This window comes from Prionailurus viverrinus, chromosome B4 (assembly GCF_022837055.1).
Source record: "Prionailurus viverrinus isolate Anna chromosome B4, UM_Priviv_1.0, whole genome shotgun sequence".
Classification (NCBI taxonomy): Eukaryota; Metazoa; Chordata; class Mammalia; order Carnivora; family Felidae; genus Prionailurus; species Prionailurus viverrinus.
In genome coordinates this window covers 33165259-33185914 of record NC_062567.1, presented here as the reverse complement: position 1 = coordinate 33185914, position 20656 = coordinate 33165259, and the positions used below count along the sequence as shown (strand labels likewise).

Sequence of the window (20656 nt, the reverse complement as noted above, 5' to 3'; positions counted from 1 at the left end):
GAAAGATGGAGACCCAGAATCCCAAGCAGGCTCCAGGCTCTGAGTTATCAGCACGGGATTTGACGGGGCTCAAACTCATGAACGGCAAGCTCGTGACCTGAGCCAAAGTCAGATGTAGGTGATCCTATTGGCCAAAATATTTAAGAACCTCAAGAATTAATGCAGGATGCCCAAGCTAGTTCTGTGTTAGGACCCAGGCGGCTGCATAAATGCATAGTGAAAACCAGAGAACAAGGAAGGGTGTTAAACTACATATGTTAAGTTTAACCTTAACAACTGTCCATTACAATGATATGTTTTCACTTGTCACTGTTCGCTTCTTGGGGCACAACCACTTTCCTCAAGCCCAACAAACACTTCAGATAGGAAACTGCCTAGCAAAGCATCCCAGCCCCATGGAGCGGAATTCAGGAGTTTATAAATGCTTTTGATGATAATTACAGGTCAGGAGACAAACTGTTACTTACCTTGAGATGTTTGGATTACCTGTGGATTTCCTTTATCATCCTTATTAGTACCATTTAGCAAAAGTTAACTCAAACACGGTGATGATGGCAGAACCTGGAATCCAGTGTCATCCAGTGCGCAGAGCGCACCCCAGCTAGACCTGGCCAAGGCCAATGCAGGAAGAAACCAGACTGGTGGAAAACCAGCTAGATTTGACCTCTACCCCACCCCCTTTCTTTCTACCACCACTGCAGTGTAGCCTGAGAGGACTTAACTAGTAATTTCCTGAGGCTTGGGGGTGGCCACAGCCTTCCCCAGGGTTTTACACATTCCAGCAAGTGCCTCTCCACCTTGTAGGCTGGGTGCCGGACCTTTGGGACCCTGTGACTGAGTCTCACACTGAGCTGAGGATCCGAAATCATCTGTGGGGCCTTAACAGTTACAGACTGCAACCACATATACGTAGAAGGCTGGAGGTGCCGCCTGGAATCTGGTTTTAACATACATTCTTTCCTGAGAAATTCTGATAAACCAGCAATTCAACCCATCAGTGTCCTAGGAAGCCTCCCAAGGAGCTACTTCAGAGCTAGTGACCTTGACACTGGCATAGGTGTGTCTCCTGCTTGGGGCCACTTCAGTGCTCCTCACTGCAAACGCAGCCTCCTTTCCTCCCCCCTCATTCTCAGGGTATCTGCCTTTCCTGGCGTCCTGTCTCTGGAGAAGAAGGAAGAAGGGGCCCCTCAGGCTCTGGAATGCTACCCCCCCCCCCCCCCAGCTGAGCTCCTGGCCTCCCTCCTCCCAGGGAGTGGGATCTTGCTCCAGCCCTGCCCCCTCCCTTTCTAACGGCAGGGATATCCCACCCTCCCCGCTTTTCTTCTCTCTGCTTTCAAGCGTGTCCAGGGCTCCCTTACCGTGAAAACCACATCACTTGACCCCATGCACCCCCCCCCCCGCCCCCACCACACGGTCTGGTCCCTCCCCCACCCTCCTTAGCTAAACTTGCAAGGATTATCCACACCTACTGAGCAAGTGCTCTGCCAGCTCCTCCAGCCTTGACCCTCACACCCGCTCTCCTATTTCCCAGCTCCCTTCACTCAGACCCCATCTCCCACCACCCTGACCTTTAACCCTCCTTCCCGTTCTCTATTTCTTGCTGTCAACACTTGATGGCCCTACTGACACACACATTTTGCAACACAAAATGTTGCAGTCAAATTCATGATCTTCCACCGACACTTCCATTTTTCTCCATTTCCCCTTTGACTCAACCATAGATTCATTTAGTTCTGGAAGAATCTTAGGGATTAGTTAGTGAGATCCATGCTCTTTAGCAGTGAGGACACTGAGGTCCAGAGAGAGGAGATGAAGTGTCCAGGGTAAAAGAGCTCTTCAAGGAAGGAAGGGGGGGGGGGGGAGGGGGGGACAGCCCAGGCCTCTACCCTTGGTCCCGATGGCCGTAAGCTGCTACGGCTTCAGCACCTAGGGGTATATGGCATGGGCATTGGTCCTTTGTTTTGTTTCTGTCTGCTTGTACCCCGGCCCCACCACTAGAGCAAAGCTCCTTGAGGGCGGTGCTCTGTCCCCCTTTCCTCAGTGGGTTCCTCAGTACAGAATACACAAGAGGACTTCAGTCAAAGCTGAGAAGGGGAAAACAGGAGGGACGTGGCACTGTTAAACTGTCACAAGGAAAAATATCATTTCCTGATAACAATTCCAATTATTGCCTCATTTTTGGTCAAGCATTGGAGCAGCTTATTTTTTTAAATTGTTTTTAATGTTTATTTTTGAGAGAGAGAGACAGAATGTAAGTGGGGGAGGGACAGAAAGAGAGGGAGACACAGAATCTGAAGCAGACTCCAAGCTCTGAACTGTCAGCACAGAGCCTGACGCTGGGCTAGAACTCACAAACTATAAGATCATCACCTCAGCTGAAGTCGGACGCTTAACCAACTGAGCCACCCAGGTGCCCCTGGAGCAGCTTATTAACAGGACCACATTCGTTAGCCCTTCTGGTTGTCCCTTTATTGGACCTTGACAGGTGGTACTGACTTGAAATTCTTTCCGTACCAGTCAGTGGGGGTCTCTGGGTTTTGCCGATTTTGTGACACCTTCACCTCCTTCATTCTAGATATTTGTAAAGCAGGAATTCATTCAAGGGACAATTTAGGACTCTGTCTTCTCTTGGGTGAAAAAAATGGGGATTAAAATCCAAGAGTTCAAGAACCAAGAGCAACATTAGACTATCTAAATGGAAAATCAAGTCATGTCTATTTAACAGTAAAAAGACTATTATTAATATTTTTTGAGCATATACCACACAAGGCATGATTCTTGGGGAGGGGTTGTTGTTTTTTCAAAAGTTTATTTATTTACTTTTGAGAGAGAGACAGAGAGAGAGAATGCAGGAGAGGCAGAGACAGAGGAAGAGAGAGAGAATCCTGAGCAGGCTCCATGCTATCAGCACCGAGTGTGACCTGGGGCTCGAACTCACCAACTGTGAGATCATGACCTGAGCCGAAGTCGAAAGCTCAACCAACTGAACCACTCAGGTGCCCCAAAAGACATTAAAAAAAAAAAAAAAAGAATCTATCAGTTTTTTAAGCCCTTGTTCCTAAAAAAACATCCAGATAACAAGCACAAAAGGAGCCCTGAGTAGCTTAGACAGCAGAGGTACAGCACCATGAACCAGCTGTCAGGATATAAGGTCACTAGCTTTGCCTCTATGATTGTTTGGGACTGCAGACACTCATCAGGCTGGTTCCCCAAGAAATTTTCGGTGCATCCCAAATAAATCCTTTGAAAGGGGCCAGAGAACAGACTGGGGCAGAATGAAGAACTTTCCAGCAACAGGGACCGCCAAGGAACCAGAGCAGCAGTGCTACCTGAAGCCCTTCCTGCTGGGGCTGGGGCGGGTAAGGGGGCAATTGCCCTAAGAATGCACAGTCCAAGGGCCAGAGGTCAGCCCTAGACATACCCCCACGGGAAAGCCACAGAGAGCTTAGGAGATGGAGTCTGGCTCCTCTCTGACTCTTTCCGACGAGGTTTTGTTAGCCCATCTGGCTTGGAAGAGACCTCTGGGGGTGGTTGGTGGCCTGTGAGGGCATGGCCAGGAAGGGGGAGGGGGCAGTGTCTCCAACAAATGGTGCAGGAATCAGTATACGTTTTCATAGGCCCAAATATTTGTTTTTTCTTTCTTTGTTTAAACCACAAATGCCAAGTCAGGATATGTTTTATTTGGGGGAGAAGGCGAGAGACCCCACCCAGCAATCACAGACAAAACATGGGTGAGATCTGTCCGCATTCCCATCAGCTTGCCTCCAGGGCTGGCTCTAGACTCCCCAGCAGTTCAGTGACTCAAGCGATGGGGCGCTCACCACTTCCCTTGGGAATCTGGCCCAGGACTCTGCTGGCTCCTCATTCGAATGTTTTCCCAGTTACTGGGCCACAAGCCCCTTTCCTGGGGCCATTGCAGCTTTCCTCTGTGGGCCACAAGTTTTGACTCATCCTGGACAGAGACTACGGTAGGAGGAAAGAGACTACGTAGGTACCGGCATTCATGTGGGAGTGCTGTCATCTGTCACCTGCTCTTCTCCTGGGTCATCAGCTGGGGACCAAGCAAAGGTGTCCCTTCTTGTGCTCATTCTACGCCCCAAATGAGAAGTTTGGCCCCTAACTCCACCCCACTCCTTTAGATTGAAACTTCCCTGGGCTGGGAACTGGTCTGAGTCATCTTTGTGTGTTAAGGGCTCAATAAACGCATGCATGAAGGGGACCTCCAAATCCCCCCAGGTTGCAGTCCAGAGTGATAGGAGCCTCCTGGACGAGACTTTCCCTTGACCTCCTGCAAAGACCCTACCCCCGGAACTGATGCTTTCTTCTGAGGAGGAGAGGAACTGAGCCTATTTGTAATTTGACAAAGTGGATTCAAAGCTTTTATGGCTGCTTTAGACCAGCTCTGCTCCCAGTTCCATCTGTCCCCAAAGATAAAGCCTTGAACTAGCTCCCCTCAGTGAATGCAGGACCATCCCCCCCAATGGCAATTATAGGCTATTCATTTAAAGTTGCTGGACCTGGTCTCATAAACCCCATTCACTGTGAGGTGAGAAAAGTCGTAGAGAACCTCCGGCCCAAGGCAGCACAATTCCAAGGAAGCCTTTCCCTCTAATTAGTCAGGTATTTGCTAAAACAGCTCTTACTTTCCTTATTGTAAAAGCCAGAGGACAATAGGTCCTTATAGCCAGGCCAGTGTGGTGGGTTCCTGGTCCCTCATTCCCTCACGCTCCCTGTGGCCCCTTCCCCCACTGAAAGGGGAGGCTGTTACCTTGTTTGGTTACTAATTAAGAAAAGGCAAAGCCTTCGATTATTACTATTGTTTTGTTTTGTTTCCTCACTGTACTGCATTCAAAGGCAATTTCTTTAGCAGGGTGACCTCCTACTCACTCAGGGAAGAGACTGGGTCTCAGAATGTAAAAGAAAAGGCATTTGGAGGGCACGCCTCAAACCTTGCTGGCTGCTCTTTGTTGGTGCCCTGTTACTAGGGTCCAGCAGCTGGGGCTGGAGCTCCCGCCTCCTGGGAAGCCTTCGCTAACTCCTTGGACAGCTCACCCAGAGGTGCTATGAGCTAATCTACCAATAGGACTTGGGGACCTCAATGAAAGTATTTAAACTTCGGTCTGAGCTCAGGCTAAAAACTGGGCTCTAGTGACTTTTCAGGCTACTAACTCCCTTCAGTGATTATGGACTGGTCGTGCCAATGTTCTGTGCCTCAGTTTCCTCATAAAAAGGCAGGCGAATATTTCAGCCCCAGAGCTGTCGCAGAAGCCATCAGAGAATGCATTTCCCATTTTGGAAACATTTTACTTGGTGTACCCCCTCCTCCACCAGATTTCCTAGTCCCAGAGATTTCTGCTGGGTGCTGTAGGAGAAGGGGGGGGGCGGTCCAAGATCAAGAGGGGATAACTTGAGTTTGTAAAGCGGATATAACAGATCTTCTCTGGGGGTATTCAAAGGAGAACGAACGCGTGCGAGTGGCTGATGTAAATTCAGGAGCTATGGCCAGAACCTTCCCTGCTTTCAGCGCCTCCAGCTCCGCAGCGCCAGCCAGGAGCGCGGGGTGCCCCGAGGGGGCTGCTGGACAGGGTGAGTCCCTCAGGTCCTCGCAGAGGACCAGGTCGAGTTCCGGGAGGAGGCCGCGGTTGTGCTGGGCCGGGGGAAGGGGGAGGGCGGCGGGCCTCTGGGGCGGGCCCCCACCCCCCGGCACCCCCGCGTCCAAGCCCGGGGCCGCTCTGCCGAGGGGCGGAGGGGCAAGGCGAGTGCGCCCGTGGGGCGGGAGGCAGGTGCGGAGTTCACGGTCCCCGCGCCTGGGAGGAGCCCTGGGGAGGGGTGTCGCGGGCTCCGCTGGTGGGAAGGAGCGAGCCAGGGGCCGGCGCGGCTGCCGGGGGGCGGGGAGGAGGCGCGAGAGGCGGGGCGGAGGCGGCGGAGCCCCCGGGATCCACTCGCCCAGCGCCGGCCTCTGCACTCCGAGCCGCGGCCGCCACCCGCCCCGCAGCCAACTTGGGGCCGAAACTTCTTAGGGTCCCGCGCTCCGGAGGAGAGCGCGCAGCCCTGCGACGACCGACGGCGGCGGCCCGAGCCAGGCGCCCCGGGCCCAGGGCCTCCCTCCGGCTCGGCCGCGGGCTCCGCTCCCCGACCGCCCCCGACCGCTGAGCTCGGGGGATCCCGGGCGCCGAGCAGGGAGCCCTCCCGGCGGCAGCCCGGTGCGCGGACTCCGAGACCCGGGACCGCCGGGGGAGGGGAGGTTCCGCGGCCCCCGCGGAGTTGGCTCCAGCGTCTGGGGGGCAGAGCAGACGCCCCGGCGGGCCCCCAGGAGCGGAGCGCGCGGGTCCACGCCGCCAGCCCCGCGCCGGGCGGCGGATGAAGAGTCCGGTGCGGGGGCCTGAGCGGCCCGCTCGCTGAGAGGAGCCGGTAGGATCTGCTCCGGGCGTCCCCGGCGGGGCAGAGCCCTCCAGACCGCACGCCGGCGCGCCCGGCCCACCCAGCGCAGCCGGGCGCTGGAAGACCCGGGCCGAACGGAGCGGCCAGCCAGAGCCCGCGGGCCTGCCAGGCGGCGGGACATGCAGGTAAGCGCCCGGCTGCCAGCTGTGGGAAAGGGAGCCGGCGGGCCTCCGTCGCCGCCCCCGGACCCTGGCCCCCGGCTGTCGCCGCCCGAGAGGCGTCCTCGTCCTGGCTTCGGCGGCCGAAACTTCGCGGAGCGCCCCGACTTAGCGGCCCCCTGGGCGTCCGCCTGCGCTCGGCTCCCGGCAGCGGGAAGGGCCGAGGCGCGGCGCGGAGGCTCCGGGGAGCGGGGCCCTGCGCTCCGCGGGGAACCTCGCGGCGCTTGGCTCGAGCTGGCGGCCCCGGGTCAGGTGGGGGGCAGGGAGCGCCGGGGAAAGCGTAGTGCCCCGGCCGCGAACAAAGCTGGGGCGACGGACTCTCCGCGCGCGACTGCCTCCGGTGAGCGTGCGGGGCTGGGCACCGAGGGCGTGCTCCTGGCTGCGGGCAGGTAGGCTAGGGCTTGCTCGCCCTCCCCCTGCAGCCCCGGCGCCCGCCGCAGTCCTTCCCCAGGGTAGGGCGACCGAGGAGGGGGCCGGGGCAGCTGTAACCCCCGGGCGCGCCCAAGGACCGTCTCTGGTCCCTGCTGAGTGCGAGCCCCTTGGAGCTTCTTGGTCACTTTTCCGGGCTTGGTCGGCCCAGCTGGACTTCTGTGCTTGAGGTCTGCGCCCCGCATCAGCAGACTGGAACGAGGACTACATCTGGATTTTTTTAACCCCCAGGAGCGGGTTACTTTGGTGCCCGAATTCCTGCCTAAGCCTCAGAGCAGGTAAGGCGCTGAGTGGAATTGGGAGCTTTCTGTTTTCTTTCATTGCTCCTCCGCTCCTGTGCCTCATCCATCCCAGCCCTGGGAGAAGGCGGGTGGGTGGGTGGGGGGAGGGTGCCCTAGTTCTCCATTTTCTCGTGGAACCTCAGTGGATATTTGGCCATGCACTCTAGTCAGAGCCACATTTCCTAGATATTTCCATCCTGCGAATCACTGTGAGAGATGATTCAATTTGCTTGGAGCATGATTGCTTCTGTTTTGCAAGAGGGAAACTGAGGTGGCTCAGGCCGTGGGTTGGTTACCCAGCTGTGAATGGAGGCATTTGCTCTCCACCCTGTCCCTGCCCGCCTTCCCCCCCCCCCCACCCCTTCACTGCTTTGCCACCTGATCACATTGGCAATAGCTTTCAGTTACTACCACCCTGGGCAGAGTTTTAACCTGGTACCTGGAGAGAAAGGTTCAGGATCATGTTACCAGTCCCTTGAACTGCTACAGTAGCCCAGGAATGTGCGCACTTGACAGAGAGGTGTCATGGGGCATCTGTGCCATGTCATCCATGTTGGTGCAGAAAACCTTGGGCCAGCAGGGCAAGGCCAAACACCAGCACTTAATGCGCACACGTGGGTGGACCCTTAGGGTGACTCCTTCTGTGGCTGGCCCCTAAGGCAACATAGGGCCCTGGGAGCAGCAGACACACCCTCAGAAAGCGTGAGGACCCTTTCCTGGACCCAGCCACACCTCCTGCTGTCTGATTCAGCTGTGGGCTTTACTTATCAAAGGCAAGACTCCCAATCTCAGCCAGGGATGAGTGGATGCCAGGCCTCAAGCTTGTGCCCACACGCCTGTCCAAGGCTCACACACACAAGTCCTGGCAAACACACCGACCTATGAGTGGTGGTTTTTCTCCATTTCAAAATAGTGTCTGTTCTCTCTTTGACACAGAAGATTTGTGGTTATAAATAGCAAGAGGGAGGTGTGTCTCCTGGGAAGGAAAGGCAATGCCAAGAGACCTCTTTTGCACAGTTGTGAGCCAGGAGCAATGTAGCTGGGCCCTTCATTGTGATGCCAAGTCCATGAGCCCAAGAGAAGAAGCAGACTTAACAGGGGGTCTGTCTCCACACTCAAACATGCAGGTGGAACTCACACCAGGGTAGAAGCTGAATGGAATACAAGGACCTAAAAAGACAGTGGTGGATAAATACCTAAGGGCAGCTGTGAGAGACAGCTCCTCTTTCTTTCCTGAAGAAAATCAGACAGAGGGTGTGTGGCACACTGAGGGCGTTGGAAGCGGGGGCTTCTGACTGCCAGGGGTGCAGAAGTCAGCCTTGGAGAGCTTGCTGGCCCTCTTCCATCCGTGGATTTCCTACTTTCCCAGGCTTTCGCTTCTTATGTATTTGAGTATGAATATATGAGTGAGGGTGAGTGAGGGTGTGTGTGTGTGTGTGTGTGTGTGTGTGTGTGTGTGTGTTAGGTGTTTGCTCAGGATGTCTGAAACCAGTCCCCTCTTAAGTTCCTTTGGTGGCTGTAATATCTCGAAGGGTATCTCACTGACTTGAAAAAAAAAGTTTTCTAAAATTTTTTTAAAGCCCAAAAGCGTAAGTGAAAGGGATACTGCCAAATTGCTGGGCGCCATATGCTGTGAAAAGCAAAAATCTGGGATTGTTATTCACCTGAATATCCACCCCCCCTTTTAACTCTAGTGGCAGCTGAAAGATTTTTTTGTTTGCTCTTCTTCAAGAAGGGCAGAGGACTAGGCTAGTCTGTTCTAATTTTTACTTCTAAGATAGTTCTGTTGGTTTCTGGATTGCCACATCTGGCATCTCCAGCAGGGGAGGAAATTTTTATATGAGGTGATAGTCCTTGCCTTCTCTGAAATAAAAAAACAACATGTCCACAAAAGCTTTCCTGTTCACTCTTCTGGTTTGGTCCTCCCTAGCTCCTTTTCAAACTACCTGCCATTTATCTCTGTAGTCTTCTAAACAGGTCTTCCTTCAGACTCCACCTTTGTTCACCCCCACACCTGAACACAATCCTGAGTGTTTGTAACTCCTTCAGGTCTCTTTAAGACTCACAACAGCACTAAGCTATAAAGATCCTCTAAGGAGGAGAGAATATGGAAGCTCCCCAGCCTCATCTGGGCATCCCTGCCTGGTTTCTACTGAGCATCTTTAAACTGTATGTAGGAATCCAGAAAAATCCAGCAGAGGGGTTGGGAGTAGATACCATGATAGAGATGAGAAGGTCTGGTTGTTTCCAAACTGAGCCACCTTTTAAAGTAATAATAACCTTCTATCCAACTCTGAGGGGCATGGTTTCTAGCTTGTTGGTGGAGCCAGGAGCCAACCTGGGAGCCCACCTGCTGTTGGGGGTAGTTCCTGTGCCCTTCCTTCAGAGACAGGTCCCCCAACTGCGCAGAGCAGGTGACTGCTCCGCTCCTATCCCCCCCCCCCCCCCCCCCCCCCCGCAGAGGCTCTGTTTACCTGGCTAAATTTAAACCTCCGCCCCCTCCATCCCAGTTTGACCCTCTGGCTGGCGGTCTGGCCACTGGGCTGGCTGATCCGGCAGCATTTCCTGACTTCTTTGCCCCTGCGGTTGCAGTTGGGTCGTTTCGTGCTGCATGAATCCTCTTCCAGACTTTCTAAAGTTGGTCTCTTTCCTCCCTGCTTCTCCACCCATGTGGCGTTCTTCCCAACTCCTTTCCTCTTGGGTGACTTGGAACCTGGTTTGGTCCTCGAGGGAGACCCTCCAAGTGCCGCGCACGGAGGTTTTAGGACGGACACGTAGACACATGTTGTCACCGAAGGTCCCCAGGGCTGCCGGTGCTGACTGACCACTACCCAGCCCCGCCCGCCTGGTCTGGGACCCCCTAAGAGCAAGTACAGTGCTGGCGGCAGTTGCAGTCCTTAAAGGCACAGGAGTGTTTTCTCAATTTCTTTTTGCACCCCCAAACCTCCAACCCCCGCCCCCGGCCCCCCTTAGATCCCAACCTGTCTGTATGTCCGGTTCTTGGCATCAGCGTCTTTTCCTGTGGTGTTGCAGGGAAGGTTATTTACCCTGGTGGGGATGGGGAGCAGGGGAGAGGGGCGGGAGCGAGGTGCATTGCAGCTTCTCCTTTTGAGGTGTCAGCTCTCTCTTCCATGAAATGAGGGCGCTGGAGGCCCTTTCCCGTGCTAGCGTTCTGTCGTCTTCAACAGCTTTAGCCGATTCCGCTTCGGAAATCCCTCTGCCTTGGCCGGGCCTGGGGAGGGGAGGCCGCCAATCAGAGGAGGTGCGTTCCCACCGGAGGGGCGGGCCGGCCGGCTGCTTTCACAGAGTTACTGTTTCACAAACCGTGGTCGCGCAGACAGGGTTTGTGGTCGCGCCGGAGGCTCTGGTTGTGCTCCTGGCTTTGGGCTCCGGCCTGGCAGGGGCCTCTGTGGTTAGTCGGCCTCCCGAGGAGAGGATTACCGCGAGGCTCCGTCTCCAGCTTCGAGTGACTTGAGGCTGGGTTTCCAACCCTCTCTCCTCTACAGCCCCCTTGAGCCCCAGAAATGCGAACCCCTTAAAGGTTGCTCTTGTCTGACTAATTGATAAAGGGTCAGGAGAGGATTTCCCCAGGCCTGGGAAAGCTTAGTTAGAAAAGGCAGTGGGTTAGAAGTTTTTGGTTTGCAAACGTTAGTCCCCAAAGGTCACTGTGGAGTTATCTAGAATGTTCAGTGGGTAGATTTGCTGATTCCTGCTGGGAGAGCAAGAGATACGGTAACAAAGCTTTTCTGACACTAGCTGGGGGTGATCAGGTGTGCTGCTGAGGGTCCTTTGCTCTCCTTCCACAGAAGGGGAGCTCGGCTCCCTGCACTTGGGGCATCTCCTGGGTCTGAACCAGGACTCCTGCACCCTCCTGCGTTTCTCTTTCCAGCAAATATCCCACGTGATCCGTCTTCCATTGCTGTAGGGGGCTGCAGTTCAGAGGAGTCTCCTCATAGATCATCTCTAAGATTATGTACTTCACCTATACTCATTGAGAAAGTTCTACTGGAAAAAACGGAGTAATGAATTACTAAATATTTCACCCAGATCTTGTTTGGGGTGCATGAGTTGCAATCAAGGTAATTAAACCTTAGAGCGATTTTGTATATAAGGTTAAAACTGGAAAATTCCAGGTCGCACTCTGGAGCAGGAGCTGGTGAATGGGACTCAGGCTGGGAGGAGGGGAGAAGAGAATGGGGAGGAGTTCTAGACTGCACTATCAGATTATGCCCTGAGACCTGAAGCTATAGAAGGCGAAAACAATGAAGACCTGGGCTTTGGAGTCAGGCTGCCTGGGTGTGGAACCCCAGCACAGGTAGAACCTCCGGCCAGGTAGGTTACCTGACTTCTCTGTGCCTCAGTTTCCTCAGTTGTAAAGTAGAAACAGTAACATGATACTTATGTGTTCACTGTGTGGAGGGATGTAGTAAGAATTAGTGTATATAAAGCAGTAAAACTGTGTCCAGGACTTTGTAGGACTGTAGAAGTGCAGTGTTACCATGCTACTGATGAAGGCCTGTTGGCAGGACAGGGAGAACTACTTGGCCCCTGCCCCCTACTTGCTCTGCATTTAAAGATGGAGGCTGTTTTGTGTGGGACATTAGCAGCACACTCATTGCTTAAGTCAGCATGTGCCCTCCAGTTCTCCAGGGAGCCTCATGAAGAACACCGACCCTGTCCAATCAGGCATAGATGTTTTGATCGTCGCATCAGTGGGAATTGAGGGTCCCTGTTTGTGTAATGACCCATAACAGGAGAGCATAGATGTTCAGGGGTGGCTGTCGTGAAGGGAGGGAAAAGTGGGGCACTCTTAGGAGGAGAGTGGATTCTGATGTGGTCCTGTAGAGTTGAGGACTGAACAAGTCTCCAGCTGAGAGGGAAGGGGTCTTGCTGACCCCATCTCAAAAAGTCTGTTGTTTTTACTAAGCAGATGCTGAAACATTCCCTGTATTTGAAACCACTCAAATTCTTGACGTTTGTGTTTTCTTATTCTTAAAAAGGTAACCTCTGTGATACCAAATCTCAAATAAGCTTTAAATATAAAGGGGAAGATCAGATTTGAGACTTTTCCTTTTTCCCCTGGGCTGGATGTGTCTACCACCGTGAGAACAAATAGTACAGTTACTTAGAAAAGAGACACTTTCAGGGTCTCATTCTCCTGTGTCCCCAAAGGCCAAGCAGGTAGCCAGAATGCATGAGGGAGGAGCTGAGAGTTTGTAATACAATAGTGAGTGAAGGAGAGTTCCCTGTGGCAAATTGAGAGCGTATTCCCACTTAAAGGCATTCCATTGAGACATTTAAAATTCGTTTTGTTGGAGGGGGGAGGGCTGGGTGGCTCAGTTGGTTAGGCATCGACCCTTGTTGATCTCGGCTCAGGTCCTGATCTGGTTCATGGGATTGAGCCCAACGTTGGGCTCTGTGCTGATAGTGTGGAGCTTGCTTAGGATTCCTTTCCCTCTCTGCTCCGTCCTTGTGCATGCACCGCTCTCTCAAAATAAATAAACTAAAAAAAATGTTTTTTTTTTAAACTCATGGTCAACCCTCCCAACACCTCTCTCTGTGTTAGGGAGCCTCAGGCTGACAAGTAGGGACCCCCTTGCTTTCCCAGCTAAGATCCCTTCTCCAGAATGGACGTGAGGCTGCCTCTAGAGGGTTGCATTGGGTCCTTTAATTTGTCAAAACCCAGGGATTACCCATCCCTAGTCCTAATCTAACCTAATCTCCCAGTTTCTCAAAGAGAATGGGGCTTCTTTCAGAGGTGTCAGAAACAGAGCCATTACAAATGGGGTTTCTTATAGACTTTGTGTATCATTCGTGATATTCACAGGGAGCTCTCACACCTCCCAGAGAATACCCTCCTTACCTTCACTGCAACTTGAAAGAAATACAACCCAGCCCTGCACAAAGGTCTCCCAAGCTCACCACAGCCTCCAGCAGTTCCCTCTCCACATCCACTTCCTGCCACACGTAGGTGTGCATGATGTTACAGAACCCCCCCCCACCCCCACCCCCACCTCATTCAGGGCCTTTGCACCTGCTGCTCCCTCTGATTGGACTGCTCATGCCCTCCTCCCCCCCCCACCCACCCATTTGGGTCTCAGTTTCTCAGAGAGATCCTGCCAAGCAGAACTGTCACCTGCCCCCAGGCACTCTGTTTCCTCTGGAGCACTTACCACCATCTGTAACTCTCCTGTTTATTCTTTTTTTTTTTTTTTCTTAAACATTTATTTATTTTTGAGAGAGACAGAGCTCTCACAGGGGAGGTACAGTACAGAGACAGGGAGCCAGAGGATCCGAAGTGGGCTCTGTGCTAATAGCAGAGAGCCCGATGTGGGGCTCAAACTCATGAACCTCGAGATCATGACCTGAGCCAAAGTCAGACACTTAACCACCTGAGCCACCCAGGTGCCCCTATTAGTTCTTGTTAAAAGTCTGCCCCTGCCCCACGTTTGTCTTGTTCTGCACTGCATCCTCAGAGCGAAAACAGTGTCTGAATGGTGTCTGAGGTTAAAAGATAGTCAAGCTATATTTGTTACTGTTGATCTGAGGGCAATGAATTGTGTAGCATGTTCATTGCTAGAAATAGGCCCATTTTGCCTAATAAGTATGCCATCCCTTACTGATTTTCTGATGATGGTTGAATTATTCATATAACAAATATTGATGTAGGCATGTCCCAGGTGCTAGAGATATAAGACATAGTTCCTGAACTTCAGTAGCTTTTGTTCTAGAAACTTCTGCTGCATGCAGATAGCAAGTGTGCAGTACTTCAGAAGCTCTCAACTCTTTTATTCTCCCACAGCCTATGCGTTAGACCCATCTTTGATCGTGCGCATCACAGGCAGTTTGGGGATGCAGTAGAGGGCGGAAATGCAGAAGGAACAGGAAGCCAGAGGAAGCCGTCGAGGCCCAATGGTAGATCCATGACTTGTAGCACTGACCTGACCTGTTGCTCAAGCTGGGTCCTCACTTGCTCTCAGGGGGATCTGGAACATCCCTCCATGCTGCCATTACTGGTGGGATATTTTTCACCCATGTGTGTGACCAGATTGAGAGACAGTGAAGAAACTGATTTAGGAGTTCCCTGGGTATCTTGTATCCCAGGCACTCAGTCATTCCAGATTGGCACCATCTATAAGTTACTAGATCTCATCTCTTTGGTCCTAGACTGCTGAGCACAAGCATCCAGGAAAGCCATATCGAGTATCTTTCAAAAAGAACTGATAGGAAAAGCTCTCTAGTTTGCCACAGGCAACTGTACCACTACCTCCTGTGATGTGTCATAGCCTAGTTTCCCTTCTCTGTCACTGGCAGCGGCTGTCCTGGTTTCCTTTATCTCCTCAGACCTCTTCTCTCCTCTGCATCCATTCTGATGGCTGTAAGTACTGTCCCCTTCCTTCCCATCTCACGTTTTAATCTCCTGCCTGCTGGTCTCCCCTGACCTTCAGACTGGTGTGCCCAACGGCGTAAACAGTGTCTCGTCTAGGAAGTCGAAGAGGCATCCCAGCCTACCTTCTGACCTCTTCCCTTAAACCTGCTCTTCGCGCAGGCTTCTTCTCCTCACCCTTCCAGTTGCTCCACCATAAACCCTGGAGTCGTTCTTGATTTCTCCCTCTCACTGCCCACATCCAACCCACCAGGGAATCTTGCCAAGTCTACTTTCAGAAGATACTCAGATCCCTGACTGTTTCTCACCTTCCCCACCCCTCTCCTGTCTCATTCCACCAGCAGCTCTCTGTGGGATCACAGTGATGGACGGACTCCTCCCTGGTCTCCCTGTTGAACCACATCAGATTGTACCACTGAGCCCTCCGCTGGCCTTCCATCTGGTGCAGGAGAAATGCAGAGTCCTTACGACAGCTCACTCGCCTGGCCGATCTGACCCTTGCTTCCCTCCGTGACCTCTGTTCTCTCCCTTTGCTGCATCACGGTGACCTTCTTGCTGGTCTGTGAGCCCAGCAGGCACGCAACTGCCTTGGGGCTCCACACTTTGCTTTCCCTCTACCTGCACTGCATCCCACTCTCCTGCTCCTTCCTCTGGCCTTCCGTCAAATGTCATGTGCTTGTGATCTTCCTTGACCACTGTATAAACCCCAAACCTCCTACCTATTCCCCACCCCCTTCTCTGCCTTACTTTTCTCCATAGCACTTATAACCATTGGACGTGCATATTTATATATATTTTACATATTTGTTCTTTGATTCCTCTTTCTAGAATATACACATCACAAGGGCAGGGATTTTGTCTGTTTTGTTATGTAGAACAATGCCTGACTCGTAGTGGGTGAAGGAATTGAAAGAACCGTGAGGGTCTCTCACATCACATGGAAGGACTACAAGTGGAAGAGGTGGTCCTTCCTCGGCTCTGTGGTTTCCCCATTCTTCTTCCCCTTCCCTCACTGGAGGGCAGACACGGGGCAGCTGGTGAGACTGTGTGTCATACCTCTCTTTGTTCTAACTGACGAAATTAAGACAGGTTCATTGAAAAACAGAATTTTTTTTTCATTTTTTTCAATCCATTCATATTTTCAGGGAAAAATATTGGAAAAATAAAAACGTTAATTCCAAGTTAGAGGTAATCATGGATAATATTTTGGAGCATTCCTTTTCAGTCTTCTCTGCACATACGTGTACAGGCACATATGTGTTTGTAGACGTGTGTGTTCCTTACGTGCTTGCTCCTTTCCCAATGGTGACACCTTGAGGATGAGGATGGTGCCCGTGCCCCTCCCCTTCAGTACCTCACAGGGCCTGGCCCGAGCAGGTGTGCATAGGGCCGAGGAACAAGTGTGTGGTCTGTCACCTGGTGAGCAGTTGTAGTCTGTGTGGAGCCAGGCCCTGGGTTTCTTTGCCTTTTCGTCTCATGAGCCACAGGACCAGCGTAGCATCTCTACCACTTGTGTTTCCTTACAGTTCTAAAACCGTATGTCTAAATCTCACCCCTATTGATTGTTTTCGACCTGATAATTCTTGGTTGAGGAGGGTTGTCCTGTGCATTGCAGAATGTTTAGCCGCATCCCTGCCCCCTGCCCGCTAGATGCCGGTAGTGCTAAGTCAGAGTGTTGCTAGACATTGCCAGCTGTCCTGTGGGGGCAAAACCTCCCCCTGGTTAAGCACCACTGTCCTAAAGTGTCTCTGTTGTCTCCCTTGTTTCCACGTCCCCTAAATCCTTTGGAATTGTCACTCGTCTTGCATCCTGTTTCTGTGCCACTGCCTGAGTGTGAGTTTTTATGCATCAGATGTGAATTATCGCCCCAGCCTTCTCACCTGCTGTCTGGCCCTGGTCTACCCACACAAGGCCACCCCTCACCCTGCTCGCTCTAGGTCCCTCTCCTGCTCACAATTCTTGGGTGACTCCTCCTTTGCCTACTGAACAGACATCTTTACTCTGCTGGTCAGTGCCCTTCAAAATCTTACCCTAACTTACCACCTTTCCAGAGTTCTCTCCTACTGCTTCCCCTACTTCTCAGGGTCTGCTCATGCCTCTTGTTCCTCTCAGACCCCTTCCCTTCCTTTTTGAAGAACCTACCTGTTCTTCAAGGTATGGCTCAGATGCTACCTCCCTGGCCACCTCTGTCAGAAATGATCTTTCTGTGGCTTGGAGTTGGCTTCCCGAAGAGCTGTTATATCAGGAGACATTTGTTATAATGGCCCTTTTCACACTTTGCCCTATATTGTAATTACTTGTGATGGGGTCTTATTTTCACCACTAGTTATGTGGTTGGCTAAGCTGTCTTCTCAGGTAGAAGAACTTAGGTGAGTTCCCACGTGCAGCTAGGACTATATGTACCCAAATCACCTCAGGTGATTTCCCTCAGCCATCCTACTGATTAAACGGGTGCCCAGCCAGAAGAGGCTTTGTTATTTACTATGTACTTGTTTAAACAGAGTATCAGCTGGGGTGCCTGGGTGGCTCAGTTGGTTAAGTGTCTGACTTTGGCTCAGGTCATGATCTCACAGTTTGTGAGTTCAAGCCCTGCGTGGGGCTCTGTGCTGATAGCTCAGAGCCTGGAGTCTGCTTCAGATTCTGTGTCTCCCTGTCTCTCTGCCCCTGTCCTGCTCATGTGTGTGCTTGCGCTCTCTCTCTCTCTCTCTCTCTCTCTCAAAAATAAACATTAAAAAAAAAACAGGAGAATTGAGTATTGTATAATTTGATTTGTTTCAACATTGAGGAGGCAAAGGAGACCTGAAAATTCACTTATGTGCCAGCAACTTTTTATCAAAGTACTGTTCAAAGCTCTGCAGCTCCTGGCTCTTTGGAATTTTCCATGAGGACCCAATCTGAGAGGTGGGTTCTGAATAGCAGAAATGATACCCTACATATCTTTGCTTCTCTCTTCCCAGTGACAGTCCCAGCATTCAGCACTGTTTTTACTTGCTTAATAATATTGATAAATTAGTGAGCTGGTATTTTCAATCTTTTTAAAGCAATCTTTAAGTTTATTTATTTATTTGAAGAGAGAAAGCACAAGTGGAAGAGGGGCAGAGAGAGAGGGAGAGTGAGAATCCCAAGCAGGCACCACACTGTCAGTGCAGAGGCCAATGTGGGGCTCAAACCCATGAACCATGAGATCATGACCTGAGACAAAGTCTGACACTTAAATGACTGAGCCATCCAGGTGCCCTGAGCTGGTGGCTTCTAAAGAGGTTATAATCCCCAGTTTAAGAAAGCTGGTCTTGAATTGTCTTTTTTTTTTTAATTTATTTTATTTTATTTTATTTTTTGAATTGTCTTATATCATCAATACTAAGATACATTTTCATATATCTGAGATTATGATGCATCTTAAAAACATTTTTTAATGTTTATTTTTGAGAGAGAGGAAGAGTGTGAGCAGGGGAGGGGCAGAGAGAGAGGGAGACACAGAATCTGAAGCAGGCTCCAGGCTCTGAGCTGTCAGCACAGAACCCAACCGGGGCTCCAACCCATGAACCTCAAGATCATGACCTGAGCCGAAGTTGGATGCTTAACTGACTGAGCCACCCAGGTGCCTGTAGGATGCAACTTAAAATCAGTATGTGTCATAGTTCATTTGGGAGAACTTTGCAATTTAGAATCCGTAGCATCTCATAAATAAGGTAATGTCATTGATCACTATTTACTAAGATGACCTGATGTCATTTCTTGGTACCCACCTTAGTGCTCCCTTGGAAATGTGCTACTGTTATTTTGCCAAATAGAGTTAGAGAGTCACCTTCATGTTGAGCATCTACCAACTAAGAGTTAAAACTGAGATAGGAAATATTAGGCAAAGACCAGATGTCCCGTGGATCCTGGACGCTGGTGTTCGAGGACTCTCAGTCTCCCAGGCAGTCACTTGGGAATCAGAAGTCTGTGGTTTCTGCCCCTGTTTACCAGGGATCTTGGGCAGAAGATACCTTGGACAAGTCTCCCTGTCCTCATCCGTAAATGGGTTTATAACGTACCCCTGCCTTGTCTAACTCATAGAGTAGTTATTAGGATTGAGACAGTGTGTATGAAAGTGGTTTCTAACCAATGTAAGGCACTGTGCCTACCTGTAGGAGGATGTGTGGAGTGGAAATGTGACCCAGACAGAGCCTTTTTTAAGTCCACTGACAAAATGCAGCTCTAGGTGACTCAGCAGTGATTCATACCTGGCACTTGTCTTGTTTCTTTATTTCTAGGAAAGAATCTTTGAAACTTTGCAGAAGCTTGTCTGGTGAGGTAAAATAGTATCCCAAAAGATCAAAGAGAAGTAACATCCTACAACTAGAATATGCACTTTTTTGCTTTTTTTCCATTTCGTATTTTCCTGTTTCACTGCCTTGACATTGGAAATTTAGTCAGATAAAGTATCATTAATATTAACACAAATATCTTTCTCATGAAAGAGTAAATCTAATCTCTTACGTACAGTGCTTAAGAAATCAAATTCTGAGCCCAAAAGGTACTGGCCCAATCCTGGCCCCAAAACTGACCAGGAGTGGGAATATCGCACAGAGGTGACCTTGAGCAAGTTACCCACAAACTTGACCTCAGTTTTGTCATCTGCTGAAGCCCTTAAAAGGCCGTTGTGAGGATTACACAGAATGCTTGGAAAGCACTTAGCAGGGCCTTGCGCATAGAAATCACTCAGTAGATGTTTGCTCTAATTGTGCTCCTGAACAACCATGAGAAATGCTATTGTGCAGTCACAGTAACTAGTTCTGCTGACACTATCTAAAGCTTGGTTGTGTCTGGAAAGAAGGGACGGAGTTGGTGTTATTTTCATAGTTAAGCATGGGCTTTAATAAGCTACACAAGCATGTCAATTCAGCAATTATCTGACCTCAATAACATTGCATTTTCAGATACGGACAGTGTATTACACTGTAGCCAAATCAAGAGAATCCTGGTCAAAAGCTTACCAGGCAGCTTTTAAATATTTTTCTTTCATATGAGATTCTTGAAGCGTCCTGTTAACCATCCATGTGCTGAGGAGTAGCCTTAAGTGGCATTTTTTATCCTTAAAAACTTGCGATGCCTGGCGGTGCCTGAGTGGTTCAGTCAAGGTAAGCATCAAACTTCAGCTCAGGTCATGATCTCACAGTTCACAAGTTCAAGCCCCACATTGAGCTCTGGGCTGACAGCTCAGAGTCTGGAGCCTGCTTCAGATTCTGTGACTCCTTCTCTCTGCTCCTCCCTTGCTCGCACTGTGTCTCTCTCTCTCTCAAAAATAAGTAAACATTAAAAAAACACAACAGCTTGCAATGCCTGCCCTCAGAGAGGGAGTTGTGGAGAGATGGTGTCCGGCTGAGATGTCTGGCTCACTAGGGGACACACGCTTCTGAGAAAATACCGTGAACTTACTTCCACAGTCTGTTTATAGCTGCAGGTTAGGGAAAAGTCTTAGTGCCCCAATTCAGACTTCATACATTCTGCCCTGTTCCTTCACATGCCACCCTCTGTTGCCACAGCTGAGCAGCAGCGATGCTTACTTTTCCTTTTCAGTCAACTTTATTGAGATATAATATGCATACAATAAAATTCACAGGTTGTGAGTGCACACACTTCAATAAATTTGGGCAGATATATACAACCATGCAACCACACCCCAATCATATTTTGACTTCCTGAGAAAGTCCGCTGGCAACTTGCAGTCTCCACAGACTCCCCCCCCCCTCCCCCACCTCAGGCAAACACTGATCTGATTTATGTAAGTCACTTTTACCTATTCTAGAATTTCACACAAGTAGAATTATACCAGAATTCTCAGTTTTTTCTTGGTGTCTGGCTTCTTTTGCTTAGCACAGTATCTGTGAAATGTGCCCGTGTTGTTGAGGTATTAGTAGTTCCTTCCTTTTTATTGCTGAGTAGTATTTTATTGAATGAATATGAGACAGTGT

General features: G+C 50.8%; 1 protein-coding gene across 1 annotated transcript in view; it reads left to right on the top strand.

Annotated features, from left to right (window-relative positions):
* The first annotated feature begins 5964 nt into the window (after positions 1-5964).
* WNT5B (Wnt family member 5B) overlaps positions 5965-20656 on the top strand; it is a 105922-nt gene continuing 91230 nt past the window's right edge. Inside the window, exon 1 of the mRNA XM_047867898.1 lies at positions 5965-6566. Within this exon, the coding sequence (XP_047723854.1) occupies positions 6561-6566 (6 nt within the window). The 5' untranslated portion in view covers positions 5965-6560. The remainder of the gene's footprint in view (positions 6567-20656) is intronic.